At 45.9% G+C, this 16,091-nt stretch overlaps 1 protein-coding gene across 2 annotated transcripts; it reads right to left on the bottom strand.

The window, feature by feature from the left end:
- Window positions 1-14,663: 14,663 nt before the first annotated feature.
- On the bottom strand, window positions 14,664-16,056 carry LOC118244957 (apovitellenin-1). 2 transcript variants are annotated; one of them, XM_035540474.1, is made up of 3 exons: window positions 15,996-16,056; window positions 15,466-15,625; window positions 14,664-14,799 (listed from the first exon to the last, which is right to left on the bottom strand). In XM_035540474.1, exons 1-3 carry the CDS (start codon window positions 16,054-16,056, stop codon window positions 14,700-14,702), a joined length of 321 nt encoding a protein of 106 aa, XP_035396367.1. In that variant the 3' UTR covers window positions 14,664-14,699. The 2 variants fall into 2 exon arrangements, with proteins under 2 accessions (XP_035396367.1, XP_035396366.1); XM_035540473.2 differs by lacking the exon at window positions 15,996-16,056 and having other exon boundaries at window positions 15,466-15,689.
- Window positions 16,057-16,091: the final 35 nt, after the last annotated feature.

Raw genomic sequence — 16,091 nt, 5'->3', positions numbered from 1 at the left:
TTTTCAAGATTTCTATCTTTCTTCTCTTTTACACTTAACCTTTGAAGCTTTTGAACTAGCTTTCGCAAAACCCGCAAACGTGTTGACTTTAGAGGCAGAAGACATCACAAGGTGATAAAACAACATATACGGAAACAAATCTTGAACTGCAATAACTAAAAGATATGTAATGATATTTACAGCCCTGTAAGGTAAGGCAATTTCTCTTCCGCCAACTGAAACCAAAAAGTCAGCAAGTATACATCTTTGGCTCTACTTTTTAAAAAGTAAAATAAGGTGGTGATAACTTCCATGCGATGCTACACAGGAAACCCCTTCCCACTTCACTGGGCGGCAGAGTTTAAAGCTAAGCTATACGAGTCTGGTTCTGTGATCATTCCCTTCTTGTAGGGAAGGGAACGAGCTTTGCCAGGGCAGGAACGAGCTGGCCCATGGACCAGTGCCATCACTGACCCAAACGGCTCAGTCACAGCTTCTTCATGAAGAAAGGGTCTGCATCCATAGTCCTGAGACCACTTTGATTGTTAGAGAAGAGATCTTTCCATTTCATTGAAGCTGAGTTGTTTTCTAGGTAATGAGGCGCAGGAGATTGTTCCTGGAATAACACTGAGATGTTTTATAAATCTGTGGAAAATAACTTTTTTTTTTTTTAATTAAAGAGGGTGGTCTAATAAAAAGAGTTACGGTCTCCAACCTAGGAAGAGGACACAAGGACTCGCAGGGTGAACGGTGGCACCCATGCAGATGGGCTGCAAGGCTTCAAAGAGAAGACAGCTATACCAGAACAGCCAACACAATTTGTCAAAACCAGAGAGAAATGGGCAAAGCCCTGAACACTGGTCACAAGGGAAAAAATGTGCAAACTGAATGATGGAGGAGGTACGTCTCTGATGTAACTCCAGCACAACTGCATTGATTACAGCTCTTCCCTCGCCTTGCCTTTCCTCTGTATTCTCTAAACATCCATAGTGGGGATAACTAGTTTGGGTGTTATGAATAAATCCAGGTATTTGCATTTTTTCTTGAGCCTTGTGGCGGTGCTGCTTAATGAAGGCAGAGACATGAAAGCAAACCTCACCCGAGGGCAGTGCAAGCCCATCAGCCAAGGCACGGACCCCAGCCCTGCTAGGGCCAGTGCAGGCACAAGCATCTTCCAGCCATCACAGGTGACACCAAGGCACGCAGAGAGATGCTAGGATGTGTGCCTGGGTTGCAAGGGAGTACCTGAGACGCACACCAGTTTTTCACGCTCCTCTCCCTTCACTGCATGCGTTTTTTTCTCCCCCACTACCTCTTCTAAAAGATTTTGTTTTTCTTCCTCCACATGAGAAACTTTACTCCCCACACCTAACTGCCACCCCCCTTTTTCAGGCTTCCAGATGCACGCAGAATGACAACTGCGTTTTCAGACCTTCCTGTGTCTGAAAATCAGAACGCTGCAGTTCACATTTCAGTCTTGTTTGACCTTCAAAAACTACTGTCTCAATCGTCTCCTCTCACCAATCCTTTACCCTGTCTACTTTTATTAGTATATAGCAAGTGGCTTATTTTTTAATTGAAAAAAAGAAGAAAGAAAAAGAGATTGGTGATCTACATTCCAAATAACCTGTGATCCCTGTCACTGAAAAAAATCGCATCTTGTTTTAAAGAGCGTTTTCTTAGTGAGTCAGACTCACTTATTATTTCCCTCCGCCTCAATCCCATCCAAAGCAGAACGATCTCTTTGGAATACAACCAATCTACAGGAATTTCAGTTATTTTAAGTTAGTGCTGCTGGTTTCATTTGGTTTTGCTTCAAAATACCAGACCAAATTGGAACAATGACCTGGAAAACCTACCAGGATCTCCTTCCACTGCCTAACCTTTCACACTAGCCCCTGGAAAATAAATAAATAAATAAATAAATAAATAAAACAAACAACAAAATTGCTGAATATTTCAAGGCTTGAAGAGAATCATATGTAATGCCACAGCGAATGTTTCACATGAGGGAAAAAACCTACAAAGGAGGCAACTAATTCAACAAAGCAAAACTCTCTGGATTATTTTAGGCTTTCACCCAAAAGACCGTACCCTATGAAGGTGCTTATTTTATTTTTGCAAACTGCAGATCTATTTTAGAATGTAAATGTTATTTTCAGTTCTTACACGTGAAAGACAACAGAAGTAAGTTGAACAAACTTCTGGAATTTTGACTATTTCATGTTAATATTCATTATTTGTATGTTAGCACTAATACAGCTTAGGATGGTACCAAAATTATTGTGATTTCAAGTAATTAACCTGGTAGGTTTGAGTAACATAACAGCCTGCCTATTTTATCCTTGTTAAAAGACCTTGATGACTCCAAAGTGCTTTGCTGTGTGACATGGAAGAGGTGCGATTCTGACATGACACCTACCACAGATCTTTTTAAGTAATTTGGACTTTTTTAAAAATAAATTAGAGAAGATTCCAGCTATGAAACATGGTGTTTGTTTGTTTGTTTGTTTTTAATCTAACTTCTCCTTTCATTGTCATGGAAATGCAGCAAAGTATTACTAACTAGAAAGCTGTCCGCAGATCTGGGTGGGAGCGTGTATCTGCCCATCCCACAGAGCTTTTCATGATTTCAGAGATATTTTTGTACTGCCTTGGAATGAAATCGAGACCTCTGAGGTTTTCATGAAAACAACTATAAATAAAAAAAAAACAATCTAGAGGTTAGTGCTCTTTCCTGAGACGTACACAATTGAAGGTCAAGTGCCTCTGCTTCTTGACGTAAGTCAGACCCGATCAGATGCATCTCTTGGTCTCCGTTTTGGCTACAACGAATCAACGTTTTTCAGAAATAAAGTGTTTCATCTCAACACAAAGGAAAATTGCACCCAGAATCGATGCTTACTTAACTGAGCAAGGAATTTACGCAGCCTTCATCTCAGCACCTGACGCACCAATGTGGACAGCTGCACAAAGATGCTGCCATGTTACATCCAGTAAAATTTGTTGATCGCTGCACAGGAACAGTAACAGAAAACAGAGAAATAAGACAAATAAGAGAAACAGACAAATAGATAAATAAGAGAAAATAAGCTTTTTTTACAGGTGCTAGTAAAGCATATATTATAAGCAGATGCCAACTCATGACTGGGGACACGTAAGTGCACTTTTAGCAGTCATATACTGCTGGAATATCAATTTGCTGTTCTCGTATAATCACTTATATTCATGAGTCAACAGAGACTCACGAGCAGATCTGCAAGCAGTGAACTCAAATCATTACGTGCTCCAAAATTTCTAACTGAAAAACGATTTTGGTTCTTCTCATATTTAAAAGGCTTCACCCAGTTAAGGAGTGTATTTTAGGTAAAAGCCTGGCAAAGGAAGAACAGGAAGAAGTTACCACAAATGGCTTAAAGACAATCCTACAATGGGAAATAGCTCCACACAGACTGGTGACCAAATATGCCAGCGTTCTGCATGCAGTCAGAGAAATTGAGACTGGATGATGAACAGGAACAAGGGAAGAGCTACCTAAATTCCTGCCCAGTGGAAATACGCACTGACAATGCATTAAAATGGACTCAAAAGTAATTACTACGCTACCTAATGTCACACACACAGGTAGCCCTAGAAAACCAGAAGCAGCCCACGTTACTTCATGTAACATTTTAATACTGTACCACAAAACCTGCAGTTAGTGCACTCGAGGTTTCAGTAACAACCCAAGCACCTGCTTAGTTTCCAGATGTGGGTCTTCAGCGCCCTGCTGGAGTCCCACTGCACATGACAGGAGGTTTTGGAGAGCCCACTAAAGGAACTGAGTACCCACATGATGCTCAGTATAGTCCAGAGAGAATCTGGCCCCAAACACCTAGGCATCTAAGATGGGAGTTCATAATAAAGTAAAAGAACATGAAATACGGGGGATGAGAAAGTAAAGAGGATTCATCACTCAGGAGAAAAGCCCTAGCAAAGGGCAAGCTGGTAGGGTTGTTATTTATTTTTAAATATGAATTGAATTGCAGGTTTTAGTTTCCCAATTCACCGCTCCTGTGTTTTTGTAACAGATAAAATGCAGCTTTAGAAATAGGGGTCACATGTTGTGTTTGAGAGCATGCAAGATTATCAGTATCAATCATCTAAATAATGCATTGTAACCAAAATACATCTTTTCAAACTTCAAAACAGTTTCCTTCTTAGTAAGAGATTCATATTCTTAGTCAGAAGCTCCCACTAAGTCCAGTCAGTGAACTTACTTCCTCTACTGTTTACTTTTCACGTTTTCTAAAGTACTTGGGGTTTTACCACAGGCATCCCTACAACAGAAGAGGAGAGACCAGTGGTTCTCTGGAAATTTGGACTGCATTTTGCTGCTTTGGGTACTGGAGTAGGGCACGGGGGAGGTAAGGCAGGAATCTGTGCTCAAAGAAAACGCTTCCCACAAAGTGACTGGTGACTTCTGAGGCTTTCGTTTGTGGAGGTCTAGCTTCAGACCCTTTGCAAAGCACTGATTTCCAGAAAGGGCTGAGTACTCACTTTCTAAACAGCTGGCTCTTCAAAAATAAATCAATTAGATAATCACACAAAATAACTGGATGCGTCCAAAAGTCACTAGTCAAGTCTGAAAATAACCCGCCTCTGTTCCAGAATTTGATGATCTTTCTCTGTATGTGGATAAAACTAGTTACTATTAATACAAAATGACAGCTGCCACCTGAAGGATGCCCTTCGTTTTACCCTCAGTTTCAGGCAAAGAAAACCAGAGCATGAAACTGCGTGGCACTCTGCTCTGAGAATGAAACTTGGACAGCGGTTTTAAAATCCATCCACATTTTCAGTCTAGCTTCAAAACCGGTAGGCAAAATGACCAGAAGGACAGACCTAAAATGCAAAGAACAGGTTTTCCACTGAGGAACACCACGTATAAATCAATATGCTTGCCATATACAGTAGCAGGCACCTGACTGGACCACTCGCTCGACTTCCCCCTGCGTGCTGCCTAAACACCTGCATGACCACACAGCCCCAGTCCTCGCCACGCATTTCCCCCGTCACCCTCTCCTCACCCTCCCTCCTCTGGGAACCACAGAAATACCTACCCACGCTTCACACGCAGCAAAACATTAAAACCATAAAAAAAAAAAGAAGAAAAGAAGAGATGCACGCTTTTTTGCGCAGCTTTGAACCTGTGGGAGTTACCCGCCACGGGTGCAATCATGCCACTGAAGGAAATGTTGCAGGTAAGGGTGGGAGCTCGACAGCTCTCAAGAAATACATGCACATAAACCTCTGCCCTCCTCATTGCTGGCCAGGACACTACAGACTACAGATGGAGGGGTGTTAGGAGGCAAAGAGAAGGCAGACGACTGCACTGAGAAGTGCAATTGCATGCCCAAGACCTCCCAGCAGCTTGGCTGGAGGTGAGGTGAAATGGCACCCAGCTATTTTGATTTCCCATCAAAGAACGTGGCACCTCAGGGCACTTAGGAATAGTCAGGTAATTAAAAAACCCATGTGCACACCTCGCCAAGACAGAGAAGGCAGCTGAGAGAAAAATCAAGAGAATAAAGGCACAGAGAGACCTGGAGAGCACCCACTTCATGCAGGAGTAGAGCAGAGCATGCAGCAGATATGAAGTGTGCTAAAACAAGGTGCCATGAGAAACTAAGCTGGCACTTGAGAAGAAAAGACATTTCAGAGCAGAGCTGCTGCCCCAAAAAAAAAAAAAAAAAAGAAGAGATCTAGCTGGAGGAAGCGGAGGATAATCCTGGAATAACCCTGATAACCCCACAGAGTCTAGGGCTAAAGTTTGGAGCAGATGAAGCAATGGCAGTGTAGCATGCTCCCACCTGCACAGCTCCTGCAGAGGCTGCAACCACCCCAAGGCTATTAGAAACATCCAAAATCCTTGCTGAAAGGTGATGCAACCCTCCCACTACTCAAATTTTTTGATGACTTGGGCAACTGGACTAGTGACGCTGATAGGTCCCTACCCCCCACTGTCACCCAAATAAATAGCAATTAAAGTCGATGGGGAAACTCCTGTTTTCACTGGAATCAGCCGGAGTTTTATAGGGCTAACTTCAAGAGAGTTGGGGTTTGGCTGCATGATAAGACCGAAAGCCTAACCCACAGACTGCGTAGCCAGCAGTGAACTCAGTGGGATCAGTGTGCCCTCTTTCAGAGTTCATGCTAGTGATTCATCTCCAAACAGTCTGAGGTCCCATGAAACTCCTATAATTACACAGCCCCCCACAAAGACAAGAGCCATCTGAATAGATGCTCTGGGCTGTGCTGCTGGGCTCAGTTCCCTGAGGCCATCGGACACAACTTTCCCAAACTGCCATTCAGCAGGTGATGGTGATGGGAATATCAGTGATGGATGAACAAGGCCTGGGGCGCTGGGACTATCTGCTCGGGTTGCAAGTTGACAGTAAAGTGCACGCTGGCGTTTCTTCAGCCACACCAATCCTGCAAACCAGCCAGCTGAGAGCAGCTCAGGTGTCCTAAACCCATGTCCTCACCCACAGCTGTAAGCCTGTGCATTACCCAGCCAAACACCAGTGGTCCGTGTGTTTGCTTCATGTGTTGGAAGGCTCGGTCTCCCTTCTCCGGATGCCTTCCCTGGGCCACGTCCCTGGACAATGCTTACTTCAGCCAGACTTGAAAGCCAGAGCTGACGAGCGAGGCTAAGCATCTCAAATAAATAAATAAATAAATAAATAAATGAGATCTATATTTGCCATAAGACCTGATAGGATAGCATCTGCCCTAAATCAAGTTTTGTGAAAAGGTCCAAAGGAAGTGAAAAAGGAAGATTACAATAAAAACAGGATTTCCAAAACACTGCACAGAGTGAACGAGGACCAAAGTATACGTTTTCAGTCTTATAATTAAACTAGAACAGCAAAGCAGCTGTCAATTTGTCTCGTGCTGAATCCGGCCTTTGCATGGCAGTGCCTGCATTTTTATGAGGCCAGAAAATAAAGCAGGGCCTCCTGCCCCACGGTGGGTAGGGTTTATTTGGTGTGCGAGACACGCGTGGTGCCATGGTGAGAAGCTGTCGTGTTGGTGTCTGCCAAGAGCTGTCGACGGCTGCTGGTTACAGCCATGGAGAACGGCTCCTGTTGGCAGACGGGACAAAGACACGCAGCCTTCCTTTTATTTTAAGAAAGCAACCGTGTTTTCTGACTCATGTTTTAACACCAGTGTCATAACCAGTGCAGCACAGCTGGAGGAGACCTCAGGCAATTGTCTAGATCACCAGCAAATACACGTCAACTATTCTTGACACATATCTGACAAAAAACATAATGGTAGCAATTCGCTTCTCCTCAGAATTCAATCAATGCATTGAAAATCATGAAATCCCATGCAGATCTGTTTAGAAGCTCCTTTTCACTGCTCTTGAACTTGCTGGTTTATCCTCGAACCACACGTGCTTTCTTTGCAAACAAGAATGGAAAGAAACCTCCAATTAAAAAGAAAGCTGATGGGCTGTGAGGCCGTAACCAGCCATCAGCACCAGCAAAGTGCCAGCTCACTGGGTTGTGCCAGCCAGCTCTGCCACTTGCTCGGTCATGGCAGTAACACCACAAACATCCGCACCCTGTGGCAGCAAGTGCTTGCGGAGCAGGGAAGTACTTTTAAACCAAAAAAGGGTGGTTTTAAAATAAAGAAGGGCAGGTTTAGATTAGACATTAGGAAGAAATTCTTTCCTATGACGGTGGTGAGGCTCTGGCACAGGCTGCCCAGAGAAGCTGTGGATGCCCCATCCCTGGAAGTGCTCAAGGCCAGGCTGGATGGGGCTTTGGGCAGCCTGGGCTGGTGGGAGGGGTCCCTGCCCATGGCAGGGGGGTTGGAATTAGATGGTCTTTAAGGTCCCTTCCAACCCAAACCCTTCACATTCAGGATTTTGACGCCATGTCTGGCCATGGCATGAGTTAGCAGTGCCTGTACTGCCTGCCAACCCTCCCTGGGGGCTGGTAGCCAGTGAGCCACCCAAAAAACTTGCAGCAGTGCCTGGTACTCTTCTATCTTGCCTTTTGCCACAAGCATTTTTCTCCAGGTTGAACGAAGGCAATTGCCTCCACCCTATTTCCAGCACTGCATGTGGGCTGGCAAAAGCTACAGACACCCGCTGAGGCGACATGATGCAGAGAGGTTTTTTTTCCTCCCTCCGTCTGTCACCCAGTGCACTCTCTGCAATAACGCATGATGAAGCAAAAGGAGCTCACCATTCAAGTGGAAAAAAATTTAAACCAAACCGCTAGTAAGAAGTCGCTGAGGAGGAGGACAGAGTTTACATGGACAAAGGTTGTTTTTACAGACACGGAAGCTGAAAGTTGGTATTTTCTGCCCTATTTGCAGCGCTAGCCTCTTCTGAGCAGATGCAGGCCAGCCCCATCACTAGTGTCAAGACAAAAAAATGTACCTTCATGCGACACATTTTTTAGAGAAATGACTGGAATCATTTCAGGACTATTCTGGATGAAGAACTGATTCTCAATAAATATTATAGTATTAAATGTCATGTGCGCATTGATTTTACACAATAGATCTTTGTTTTTCCGAGGTATCAAACTATTATTTGGGAGAATGGGTAACTAAAAATAAAACTAGCATTCTCTTCCACCAGCAGTATCTACCAGAGTTATTATATATGAAATGTAACAAATTTCAAGTCAACTTTATTAGAAAACTACTAGCTTCTTTTAAATCTAAAACCACTGAAAGCTTTTACCTGCTAAAAGACTCAACGAGTTGCTTAAATAGCTAAAACAGCAGTATACGTATATAATTCCAGCAATTTTTGTCACCCAAACAGGAGAAACACAAGAGCCTTCCCACTTTTGCACTGAGCAAAGCGGCTCAGAAACTAGAAGCACAGGAAACCTAAATATGCTGAATTAGCTAATAGCAACAAAGGCAGCTTAACCTCACCTCCTCCCCCAAAAAAGACAGGATTAAACTAAGAATACGAGTGTGACCTCCAACTATTAACAAGACTAGACCTTTTATTTTTTCTTTTTTTTGTTTTCTTCCCAAAACAAGAGCCCAGTGTTTCACTGACCACAACAGAAAACAGCCGGGTCCTGCAGATCACTCCGCCTTCGCGGCACCACGCACGCCATTTTGTGGACCCCGAAGCGATGCTCCTCGGGCAAGGCGCTCCCGTCCGCACCCTGTGTGTAGGACAGGGACACGGGCAGCTTTGGAGGGAAAGGAGAGCATCGTAGCCAGGATAAAAATAAACCCATCTTGCAGTTCGCAAAGCATGAGTTGCATGTTTTCTCTTTAGTGTCCTCTGCAGGCCCTGACCTGAGCAGCCTCCAAAGCAGTATCTGAACCAGGTTAGCTGGGGTGCTACTGCGGACCTGGAGGCAAGAGGCTGTGGAAATGGCAGACCTGTGCTCTTCGCTGACTCACACCACAGCTACACCTGTGCATATTTATTCTGCAGGCACAGTCAGTGCCACTCGGGGCTGTAGGGAACTTCTCTGCAAAGCCGTTTTCAGAAACATGGCCTCCTGCGAGGCATGGCTGGTAGCCGATGCTGTGGCCTGCGCACAAATACTGCAGTGTTCCCGGCGCGTTAACGAAGCCAGTTTTATCTCTGCTACCCTCAGGGCATCCTTGTGGGTCCCTGCCAACTCAATAACCTACAGCTATAGGGCGGTTAGCTCACACCTGCAGCCACCGATGCTGCGCGTGTTTAGGTCTGGAACAGCGAAAACGGAAATGCTTTTAAAAGTGTTTGTTTTTGCACAGTCGCCTCGCCCCACGTCCCCCCCAAAAACCAAAGCACACATGGAGGGATCCTGCACTATGGGACGCCCGGGCTCCCCCCTCACCCCACAGGGTCGTCACACCCAACCGAAAGCAGCCTCCGCCTCGGCACCAGGTACGCCTCGTAGCACAACCTGAAAAACCCGACTTCGACGTGGAAACAACCCAAGGGGTCCTCCCCACCCAGCCTGGCCATAAAGCAGGGGGGGGGATTGGGGCAGAACCGCTCCTTCCTCCTCCTCCTCGTGCTCTGACCCCGCTCTCCCCATGCCCGCACCCCCCTCGAAGTAAGCATGGAGCAGAGGGGTGCTCGCCCCCCCCCCCCCCCCGCCCCAGCCCTACCTGAGCTCCGGGGCCGCTCCGCCGCCGCCCCGCTCCGCGGCGGGGCCCGAGTGCGGCGGGGCCGGGGCCGGGGCTGGGGCTGGGGCCGGGGCTGGGGCCGGGGGCGGCGGCCTCGCGTGCGAAGGGCGCTCGGCGGCGGTGCCGCTCTGAGTCAGGGCCGGCCGCGGCGGCGGGGGAGAGCGGGCTGCGGCCGAAAGAGAGAGCGGCGCTGAGTGATCTCCGCCGCCCGCCGGCCGGCGCCTGGCACGCAAGGGCTGGCGGCCCCCCAACACCGTGCCCGCCGAGCCCCCGGGGTGCCCTGAGGGGAGAGGGGTGGCAAAAGGGTCTCGGAGGGAGAGAGGCAGGCATAAATTTTATTTGTGCGACTTGCTTTGTGTGGCTTTCTGTGTGACTTGCTTTGTGTGGCTTGCTTTGTGTGACTTTACCCCCCCCCCACCTCCAGCTGTCATCGCCTGTTTTTTCAAGAAGGCGTGTGAGGAATAAATTCTTCACTCAGAGCGCTGGAAGCTGGGGATGCCCCATTGTTGGAGGTGTGCCAAGCCATGTTGGATGGGGATCCCATCCGTCCTGATCTCCTGAGGGATGTCCCAGCCTGCAGCACCCATCAGGTCCCTTCCCACCCGCTCTCTGGTTCAGCTTTCTGCTCCCCAAGCGCTTGTGCTGGTTGTCAGCCCTCCCAGGCACAGCAGTGCATGGTGCAAGCCATTTGCTCGTCAGCAGCAAGGTGTAATTTTTCCATGTCTTGCAGGTAAAGGGAGCTGGGATGCGTAAAAAGCAAACAGTTCCGTGCCATCAGCAGGCTGAGCAACAGAAAACAGTGTAAAGCACTCAGCACGGTAGATATTTACCAAGAAAGGGTGTTTTTGCAGAGATCAGGAACACACGAGATGTTATTCATCCATCTCAGAAACGACAGCAAACGGACATCTCTGAAGATTTCGTCTCAATGGATTCAGTTGAACCAGTTATACCACAAGCTTTCCCAAAGCTGGTAAGTGAATGATGATTACTCACAAAGAAAGTTTCTATAACATGAATATCAACCAAAGTAAACACTTCCCTCACAAAGTCTCTCCAAGAATGTCGGGGCACTCAGTGAACTTTCAGAGGCATCACTTGGGAAGTGATTGCCATCTCTATTTATAAAGAAATTACAGGCAGATTAAGATTAAGCTGTTTATTCCTACCGAGCAGATGAGCAAATAATTTAAGAGTAAAATGTAAGACCCCTTCACTACCAGTCCCATCAGTTTGCCCCAGGATCCCTGTTGGGATAAAATGCTTTTTTTTTTTTTTTTTTTTTTTCTACCTAGTCCCATCCTGAACGCTGTGCCAGATCTCAGCTGCTAGTTTCTGCTTTTAAAGACCTTGCCAAAAGACAATGCCTGCAATGTCAGGGTCACAAGTGGCAGCGGCAGGTTTTTTATTTTGTAGATTGTCCTACATTGTAGATTATGCAGCAGATTAGCCACCCGAAAAGTTTTCTGTTTACTTCTTTTAAAGCATACAAATGCTCAGATAACTGTGATTGTGAGATTCGGGAGAATCAGAGATCTACGTGCTGATTCAGTTTTGCCCATATACTAAAACTGATCAGATATCAAACGTGGCTGGCTAGGGCTTTCTGGAGGTTACACTGCAGAGGAATGAACAGGTTATATGCGTGTTTAACAAAATATCAGAACTGCGTTAAGTTTTAGCATGGAATTCACAGCAAGTGCTGCTCTGCTCCAGCTATGCCACAATACAGTAGAGAAGTGACACCGGGTTGCATTGACAAAGCAATACAACCGGCTCAAAACACAACATGAATTCCCCTCTACTTTCCAAACTTTTTCCCTACCATTTTTTTTAGCAGCACATACAAAGAGAAGTCTGAAGCACCAGTTTCCAAGGCACACAACTTTAAGTACACATTCAGGCTCTTTTAAAAGACTCATGACTTTCATTCTTTTAAGAAGAAAATATGCGTGGAGTGCCCAAGCAGTAAGAAAAACACCCGTCCTGAGAAGTCACAGGATGCTGAATGCAGGAGTGGATTTAAGATACAGAGCTTTGCCTGCAAGGGTTACATTTGGGAAGAAAGAGAGAGACTGAGCAGACATGCAAAACAAACAGGTAGGAAATTATTTCTGTAGCAGAAAGGACTGAAGTTTCTGTTTTTTTTCATGTGGGCAACATGCTTATCAGCACAAACTGCAATTTTCTAAGCCTTTTTCTCAGTAGTGATGCATTAATGTAATTCATATATGCGTGTGGCACATTCATGCGTGACCAGGGAAGCGGAACTAGTCTGAGCAAAACTGGCAGCAATAAAGAAATGTGCAAAATAGGTCTGCAAAAGTGGTGAAGTAACTAAAGGTGAAAGAGCTTGCTGCTCTGCATAGGGACTGATTTCACTCCAACTGTGCATGGTACCACGTACCTGCTGAGACACAGAAAATGTGAAAAGAGATTTATTATTCAAGACAACTGGTTAAGTGCAAATTTATGTCAATAGCTGATCCAACTAATAATTAAAAAAAAAAAAAACAAACAACCCCCAAAAGATAGGAGTCCCATTTCCCCAAAAGACCATTGTCCTGCATTATTTGCAGCCTGCCATATTGCTCCAACAGGAAAACAGCTAGAGCATGTTTGGGTTTGTGCTGAAGCAAACTCCTCTCGTAGGGGAGACCTTAGAAGAGGAAGATGAGAGTGGGGCAACGGGAAACTTTGGAGAATCAGGTACTGCTGACAATAAGTCTTTCTGGCCTATAAGAAAGAAAGTGGATATGTACATTTTCAGTATCCAATGCTCCACACCAAAGAAAGCCTTCCTGCTCAATTAGGACCTTCTTTCCGCCATCATAAGGCTGCCCAAGCAATACAAGTACTGAAGCTTGACAATGGCAAAGCCTTGTCTCTTGACAAGGTCAAATATTGTTGTAAATTGTGGACTGCAGGGTAAAATCCAAGGTTAGAACTGTGCTTGTAGAGACAGGGCAGCTCTTCCACCAACGCTAGTGGGAGGTTGGAGCAGAGATACAGTATGAAATATAGCCGTTGTCTGTTATTTAGCCTTTTGTCAGCTGTTTGAATTCATTTCTACAGTCAGACTCAACTAGGGGAAGGGATAGACTTGAGGTTGCTGTTTTGTCTTCCTTCAGTGTCTATTGCTTCTCCCTCCTCTCTGTCACCCCTCACTTCTCCCCTTGCTCTCTTCCATACGTCCATGACAGCTAAACACTAATATCTCCCAGTTCCTCCTTGGGCTGTCCCTCTTTTTATGTTTCCTCTACTCATTGCTGGTTACCGGATAAGCTAGAAATAGTGTCAGGGAGCAGCAAGTGCTGGGCTGCTCTAAATAAAAGGGAGGACAAGCCAGGAGCCAGCAGGGACTGCAGTATGGTCAGTTACACTCCCGTAACTCTGACCCCAACGAGTGGAAACCAAACAGAGATGTGCCCTAAAGGACAGTAGGGTTGCTTTGCAGTTTTTAGGCAAATCTCCTTTTGTCAGCCTTGGAAATGCTGTCCCTTCTAAGCAGCAGCCCTGCTCACGTGCCTGTGACTCCTAGATCTCGTGACTAGCAGTGTTTTGTTTTAGCTTCTGCTGCAGTCTCCCACTGTGATTTCAGACATCGCCTACTTGTTTCTGCTTACCTGCTGATGAAGTAGGTGGATTTCTTTACTTAATGTGGGCATTTGAGATTAGGCACAGTTACACAAGGCTGGCAAGGACCTTCTAGGTCTTCAAAAACAGCTCTGGGCATAGGTGCCCAACTCATAAACTGATCACCCTCCATCCTGAAACTACTGAGGGATTTTCCCCTCCCTTCTCCTTTGGAAAGGCTCCACCACTGCTTGGATGATGAATCGTGCTTTCGAAGTCCTACTCAAACTGATGCACAGTTTCATTTACTGGCACTTGTTTTCCCAAGTGATTTGAAATCTTCAGACACTTGATGCAGGTGCACCTGCTTGCTTCTAACCTAACCAAGGAGCACAATCAGTAGGACTCAGCACTTCATTGTCTGTCTTGATGTGAGGTTATGGTCACCATGTTGTGGCTACCCCAAAAGATGTTCAGGTAGTCCTGTCCTGTGCCCCCATCCACCAAGAGGAGCCTGAGCTTGGTTAAATGTGCCTGTACTGTCAGGGTTTGTTACCACAGCCTGCAATGACTTACTGTGAAATGCAGCTATATTCTCAGCAGAATGGGGTGCCAAGGTGGATGTGATTTAATAACAATCAATACAAGTAGGAAACCTAAGGAAGTGTAACAACAAGATTTTTTTTTATTAGAGGGTCAATAGCCAAGTCATTCAGAAGGAATTAATTTTCAAGATTTGGCTACAGAAGAGCTCTGCAATCTCATTGCCTTCCCCATGCCCAGCAGCTTTATTTTTTATTATTTTTTTTTTCGGGGGAGACTTCAGCAGGTTTCTTCCATCCTTTGGTCTTTGACGCTGGGTTCCCTCTAGTGGCATTAACAGGAGCATCGATTCTGTGTTATTGACTGATCTTGGTCCGTAGAAGGGGCAGGGGGAAGAGGACACTGCAGGATGCTACCAACTCACATCAGGAAACACTGACTTCTTCTGACTAGTAGCCTAGCACTTTTGTATACCACAGGTTCTTTATTTTTTCCATCAGCTGTTCAGCCAGTAAACTGAGTTTGGTCGTTTCTCTGATGAGGAAAGTCCTGCAGGAGACAAGAGCATATGTGGTAAGATACACACGTATGTGAGTGAGGGTAGTCTGCATCTGCAGTAGTTATCAAACTACCCTTCTTTCACACTGCCTTTTTTCACTGAGAGTGCGAAGCTCCTCAGCACTCCTAGAGGGGCTTTCCTCAGAAGATAGGAATAGGTAGTATTTTCCATGACTTAGATGAAACTGTATCTCTTGGGTGGTCTTGCTTTTCCTTTCAGGAGGAAATTCTTTCCCCTTCTCTGAGGAATACGTATTTACAGTTAGAGCCAATTGTGTGAATTGAGTGCCAGCAGTGTTTGCTGGCACCTTTAGTACTCAGCCCCTCACAGACAGCACCACTCCACCTACCCAGCTCCTTCCAGGGGTGCTGATGCCCCACCAGTCAGTGGCCTCTCCCTCACTACCCATGTCTAAAGAGCAGTATTTGCTATCCCCGTGAGTATTGTATTCAATGTGCATCCCTGAGAAGAGGTTGCACTGTCATATGAAGCCATATCAACCTTGCTTTTAATTATAGTCACATCACGCTGTGGTTGTTGATTAATTGTCCCTTGGGTCTCCTTCTACAGATAGTTCATTAATCTGTTCTTTCTCCCACTCCTCCCTCTCCCTTTCCACCCATGGCTACTGCAATGCTAGCACAGATTTTCCATACCTGGTCCCAACAACTACTGGAGTCTGGGCAGCATCCGCCAAGAACTGACCAACTCTAGGGGACATCTTGTTCACAGTTTCATAGATGTAAGCTGCAATTGCATCGGGGATGACCAACCAGTCACGACGGTCCCTCTCAAAGATGGACTTTGAGTGCACTTCTGAGAAGGAGGAGGCAAAAAAGGCATGAGGTTTCTCCAGTCTCTCTGATGTCTTCCCCCACATGCAATGGGAAGAGACATGAAATTCTCAGGTTCAGAGCCTCCCCCAGAATTTGCTCTAGCTGCATCCAGCAGCACCTCACTGCTAATTTTGGGGCACCTGAGTCATAGGCTTTCCGTGCTAGAATATTTGCACCAGGTATGGGTGGTTTGTACACCAAGCTCCTACTGTCTGGTTTCACTCTAGCTAGCACCATATATTCATGTTTTTACCTTGTGGATGGGACATATATTCATGTTTTTACCTTATGGATAGGACAGGCTTCTCTAAGGCAAGTGAAAAACTGTTATAAAAGCTTTTCAGACTTACCGGGAACGGTGGTGCTAAGGAGCAGGATCAGAGCTATCACCAGTGCCCTGGATTGCACCATGGTTTGCGGTACCAGTTCAGCCCCGCGCACCAGGA

This window comes from Cygnus atratus, chromosome 1, assembly GCF_013377495.2.
Source record: "Cygnus atratus isolate AKBS03 ecotype Queensland, Australia chromosome 1, CAtr_DNAZoo_HiC_assembly, whole genome shotgun sequence".
NCBI lineage: Eukaryota > Metazoa > Chordata > Aves > Anseriformes > Anatidae > Cygnus > Cygnus atratus.
The sequence above is the reverse complement of the archived record's forward strand: the minus strand, read 5'-3'. Positions and strand labels throughout refer to the sequence as shown.